At 48.2% G+C, this 6,029-nt stretch overlaps 1 protein-coding gene across 1 annotated transcript in view; it reads right to left on the bottom strand.

Annotated features, from left to right (window-relative positions):
• Positions 1-2,212: 2,212 nt before the first annotated feature.
• The window catches only part of QSOX2 (quiescin sulfhydryl oxidase 2), a 44,840-nt gene continuing 41,023 nt past the window's right edge, over positions 2,213-6,029 (bottom strand). The window contains 2 exon segments of the mRNA XM_075324732.1: positions 2,213-2,793; positions 5,096-5,284. Coding sequence (XP_075180847.1) covers positions 2,285-2,793; positions 5,096-5,284 — 698 coding nt within the window. The 3' untranslated portion in view covers positions 2,213-2,284.

Below are 6,029 nucleotides of genomic sequence, written 5' to 3' on the forward strand. Positions count from 1 at the left end.
CTGTGCAATGTTGTGGGGAATTTCCTGTGCACAATATTTGGGAAGCCGTCGGCACAGTCTCTCGCCTCCCCCTGTGGAACTATAAAGGTGCTGGAAAATCCCCTTAAAACAAGGACTGTCCAAATCAAGCACAGGCAGCTCGGTGCACCCTCGTCATGGCCAAAACGTTCAGCGTCCCCCACTTATGTGACTGACAGCACTGGATTTACCGGCGCTGTCAATCATCGCACTCAGAGGAGGGCGGATATAGCTGGAAAACAAGGAGGAGGAAAGGTGCACTGAATGGTTTGGCCACAAGTGGCCGGTGCTTGGTTTGAACAGTCATTTAGTGCCGACACTCATTTTTAAAGAGGAGCCTTAACGAAGAATTAAAGGGGTATTCCCAGCTCTAAAATACTATCAAAATATGTAGTAGGTATAGTAATAATATCAGCAAATACATGCAATTAATAAGATAGTATATTTCTCCTGATTAGCTATGTCTCTTACCTCATGTGCAGGGCATTGCAGCTTAGGTATCCATGGTTATAATCACTAGCAACTAATTGTTACTATATGAGTGGACATAACCATGAATACCCAAGCTGCACTGCCCTGCACATGAGGTAAGAGACATAGCTAATCAGGAGAACCATACTACATTACTATGTCTATTACCTCATGTGCAGGGCATTGCAGCTTAGATATCCATGGTTATGATCCAAGAGCAACTAACTGTCACTATATGAGTGGACATAACCATGGGTATCTAAGCTGCAATGCCCTGCACATGAGGTAAGAGACATAGCTAATCAGGAGAACTACATTGATATGTCTCTTACCTCATGTGCAGGGCATTGCAGCTTAGATATCCATGGTTATGTCCACTCATATAGTGACAGTTAGTTGCTCTTGATCATAACCATGGATATCTAAGCTGCAATGCCCTGCACATGAGGTAATAGACATAGTAATGTAGTATGGTTCTTCTGATTAGCTATGTCTATTACCTCATGTGCAGGGCATTGCAGCTTAGGTATCCATGATAACGTTCACCCATATAGTGACAGTTAGTTGTGCCTTGTTGTAACCACGGATACCTAAGCTGCTGCAATGCCCTGCACATGAGGTAAGAGACATCGCTAATCAGGAGAACTATACTACACTTCTAACTGGAGGGATTTGCTAATATCATTACATCTACTAAATATTGGAGATGGGAATACCCCTTTAACTTAACAGGTACTTCTAGGGTACAAAGTGGTAGTGCAGCACAAGGGTCCGAGTGGCTCTCAGCAGCCCACGTGGCAATGACAGCACCCATAGTATAGCTATATTACGTTTGAGACTGTCCAAAATTCAAGTAAATTTTTTTTTCTTCATAAATGTTCCCCCCCCCGTACATGGTTTTACAGTCGTGTGATGAACTGCAATACCAAACACCGCCTATAAATACGAGTGGCGCTGTTTCTTGGGGAGGGGGATGGAAGAGATCTTTTTTGGTCCATTCTCTAACATGTGGCCTTTATTTTTGTTACATGCCACCAAGGACATCTAATGATCCCCGCAGGTCCAGGGTTTTGGGTCTATGCACTGGTGGACACAGACAGGAAGGGCCCCTGTGCAGTGACAGTATATGGGCCCTTTGGAACCCAAGAACTCCTAAAAATGCACAATTCCCCCTGCTTTGGGGGTAGTATGGTCCCCCGGACCTCTCAGACCCCTGTGCGGCTGCACCAATTTTATGTCCGCCCCTGAATCTATGGCAATGATCGGTCTCCGGGGCCGGGATTATGGATCTGATCACGAAAATGTGTTCAACCAATGACCAAAAAGTTGTCCCCATGTTTGGAAAACCAGCACCGGTTACTCCACAGCAGCACAAGGTCACGTTACAAAAGGCGTAAAGGGGGCGTCCACGATTTTAGAGGGCGCAGGGCGATAACTCCGCCACAAATGGTTCGGTGTCCTCCATGTCTGGCGGGGCGTGTCACATTCTGTCCAAACAAGAAGGGAGGCGTTTCTTCCTGTTCGTTTGAAATGTGACCGCTGCAGCCAATCGTTGGGCACTGACTGACTGCAGCGGTCATGCGGAGGAGTGGGGCCAAGTGAGGTATTGCAACTGAGCAGCAATATCAGACCCAGCTTTAAGGGACGCCGACCTCCATCTTTTACACACATCCATAAACACATATATCCCTGAACAGACGTACAAATATTAAAATAATTAGCGTAAAAAGAAAAATAAAAGTTTACAAAACACCAATAAGGAGCGTCCAATTAAATAAAACCGCGCACTATGCCGTTATACGTACGGCCGGTTATACCGGATCTTCCATTTTCGCGACCGGACTCTGAAAAAGAAATACATGATCATGAGGAACAGGGAGGAGGTGACGTAGAGGACCACGCACAGGCTCATGTCTATGTTGGAGAAGCCCAGGCCCAGGAAGGTGACCGTCTTGGCCCCCTCCGAGTTTTTCCCATTGTCGATGGGTTTTTGGACTATCTTGTTAATAAAGTCTGGTCCAATAATCGGACGGTCCTGCGGCTTCTTGTGTTTGGGGTCTGAGCCACCTCCAGGATCCTTGGTGTGGTGGTTGTCGTTTTTTCCTTCCTCCTCTTCGTGGCGGTCGCTGTCCGGGTCGGAGTATTTTAAGGAGATCTGGTTGGCGCCGTAGTGGCCCTTGAGGAAGGCGAGGATTTCTTTTTCGTTCCAGCTGTGCAGCCCGTTTATTTCCTCGTGGCAGGCCGGGCAGAGGGCGGGTGTTGGCCACTCTACCTTGGGGCTTTTTGGATCCTCGCTTGGGGCACCTATATGGGGAGAGCCCAAAAAATCATGTAAATCCTACAGATGCTGAACCCAAAACATAGATATTTGGTATTAAAGGGGGTGGTCTCACTACAGGCACCTACACTCCATTATGTAACTTTATGGGGGAAATAACCCTTTAAAGGGGTTGTCCACTACTTTTACATTGATATCTATCCTTAGGATAGGTCATCAATGTCTGATCGGCCGGGGTCTGACACCCCGCACCACTGCTGATCAGCTGTTCTCGGTGCACGCGGTCGGAAACGGTCCGTTCCTTCTTCTGCGGCCGGGTACTGCATATTCATAGCGGTGCAGTACCCAACCGCTATCAGAAGATGGGGCAGCTCCATCGCTAACCATTTCCAACTGCCGACACCCCAGAACCCCAGCCGATCAGACATCGATGACCTATCCTTTGGATATGGAAGTAGTGGACAACCCTTTTAAAAAGGGTTATTCCCCCCAAAAGATTGCGGAGTGTCACTTATCCATACAGTGGGGGATAATGTAACTTTTTTTTGAGGGGGATAACCATTTAAAGGGGTTGTCCACCCCACCTCCCAATAATATCAATAGGTGGCAGATGTGCAGTACGCGGCCGCTATCTGAAGACGTGGCAGCTCCAGCGCTAACTGTTGTGAATACATTTTCCAGTTTGGGGCTCCCTCTTGTGGTCAGTGCTGGCAGTGCAGTTGACTTGTGGAATGAGAGCCACACACCTGTGGAGGACTGGCAATCAGGCCTTTCAGACTGGGGTATATAACTGAGTAGTTTTCTCCTGTTACTTGCCGGTGCTCAATGTCTCCTGTGTGTTAAGGACATTCTGTAACCAGCTCTGCTCACTACCAGTACTCCTCTCAGATAAGTTGGTCTTTGAACCTGTGCTTATTGTTTCCACTTTCTTGTTGTTTTTTTCTGTTTTTGATACTAATGCTTGATTTCTAATTTGTCTGTGTGGAGTTCCTGGTGGAACTGGATCATTCCCTGCTGGGAGTGTCTGTATATTTAGCTCCATGATTCTGCAATGTATTGTGTTTGTCATGCTTGGTATTAAATTCAGTCCCTCATCTATATTAGTGTTTTTGGATCCCAGTAACATCAGAGTGCTGATACAGTGGGGGAGAGGCCGTGTGGTCTTGGGGTTTTTCCATGTCAGGCGTGCTGAGATTTTTTTTGTGGGGGGGGGGGGGGTTTACGGCTGCAAACAGTGCTCTTTCCTATCCTTTCCTATAAAGATAGTTTGGGCCTCATCTTTGCTAAATCTGTTTTCTAGCTTTGTATTGTGTTTTCCTATACAGTGGAACCTCGCTTAACGAGTAACCCAGGTAACGAGAATTTCGCTTAACAAGCAAAGCTTTCTGTAAATTTGTAACTGTTTACAAGAAAGCTTTGCTGTACGAGCAAAATCCTCACCGCACACACTTCCGGTTCCGTACATCCACCACACTCTGACCCGCTCTTGCAGTCCGCACAAACACACACATGCCCGCATAAAACACACACACACAAACAAACACGCACGCACATACAATATTATGCTCACCTTACCTTCCGTTCCATCGCCGGCCTCCTGGGTCTTGTAGTTCGCCGGTGCATCGCGACGATTGAGGAATCCTCGCGGTGAACTACAAGACTTAGGAGGCCGGCGATGGAACGGAAGGTAAGGTGAGCATAATATGTGTACCTTCCGTTCCATCGCTGGCCTCCTGGGTCCTGTAGTGCGCTGCTCCAGGCTGTGTATCGGTACCCATCGGCGACGAGGCGGGAATTTCTGCTGTCACTGCTACTCAAAGGAAGTGCACTGACCAATCAGAGGCTCCTGCCTTTGACGTCAGCGCTCTGGGTGCGGAAGTTCCTCGATACACAGCCCGTGCTAGCGAACAGAAAGTCCCAGCAGGCCGGCTGCTCACGGGCCAACCCACTGACCCTCCCCCCTCACGGGCCAACCCACTGACCCTCCCCCTCACGGGCCAACCCACTGACCCTCCCCCTCACGGGCCAAACCCACTGACCCTCCCCCTCACGGGCCAAACCCACTGACCCTCCCCCTCACGGGCCAACCCACTGACTCTCCCCCTCACGGGCCAACCCACTGACCCTCCCCCTCACGGGCCAACCCACTGACTCTCCCCCTCACGGGCCAACCCACTGACCCTCCCCCTCACGGGCCAACCCACTGACCACCAATGGACACATGCGAGCATGCCCACTATAGAGCCAACCACGCACTGGTACTAATGTTTATATAAGTCGATGCTCTGTTGTGTTCACCCCAACAATCTGTCCACTGCCACTACTCACCGGCCAGCCTCTTATTAACCACATTGTGTTTCCTCCACAGCCACAGCACCGCCTCATCCGCCGTCTTCACCCCGTCCACCGACTCCTTGGCCATGGCTTCAAAGTGTTGTGCGCATTCCCGGCATCCAAAAAAATCCCGGATGTATCGTCTCATGGTTTTCAGCACCGCCTGAGCGTCTCCTTCAAACTCTGCGGAGAAATGGAGCAATTGAAAAAGTATTTTAAGATTCTGCCATAATATTTCCAACAAGACATTTATTAAGGAATAACAGAAATGCATTGCTATGTCTATGGAGAACACATGGCGCATGCGCACATTCTCTTCTGCAACGCGAGACGTTGTAGGGGGAAGGTAGAAATGATTATTTATAACAAAAAAGGAAAACACTTTGCTGTGTCTGCCCCGATTATTTTCTGTAATGTGACGCTGAGACTTTATTTTGTTTGCTTGTGGATGTCATGGAAGAAAAATCTGGCGCATGCGCAGATTCTCTTCTGAGATGATATGTCTGCAGAGAATTTATTTCTGTTCTTCACATGCGTAATTCTCACTCATGGGAGAAAGGATCCAGCACATTCCCATACAAAGCAAAACACACGGCGCATGCGCAGACTTCCTTCTGCAAAGAAAGATTCTGCGAGGGCACAGAATTCACTTCTGTAGATTGCGTGTGGTGACCCTACTCTAGTTTCGAACATGGGAGAAAAATCTGGAGCATGTGCCGATTCTCTTGAGATGATATGTCGGCAGAGAATTTAGCTCTGTTCTTCACATGAGCAATTCCCTATCATGGGAGAAAGATCCAACACATTCCCATACAAAAGGAAAACACGCATGCGCCGTTTTTGTTTTAAGAAAAATACTGCAAGGGCACAGAATTCACTTCTGTAGATTGTGTGTGGTGACCCTACTCCAGTTTCTGGGCACTTAAGG

This window comes from Anomaloglossus baeobatrachus, chromosome 9 (genome assembly GCF_048569485.1).
Source record: "Anomaloglossus baeobatrachus isolate aAnoBae1 chromosome 9, aAnoBae1.hap1, whole genome shotgun sequence".
Lineage (NCBI taxonomy): Eukaryota > Metazoa > Chordata > Amphibia > Anura > Aromobatidae > Anomaloglossus > Anomaloglossus baeobatrachus.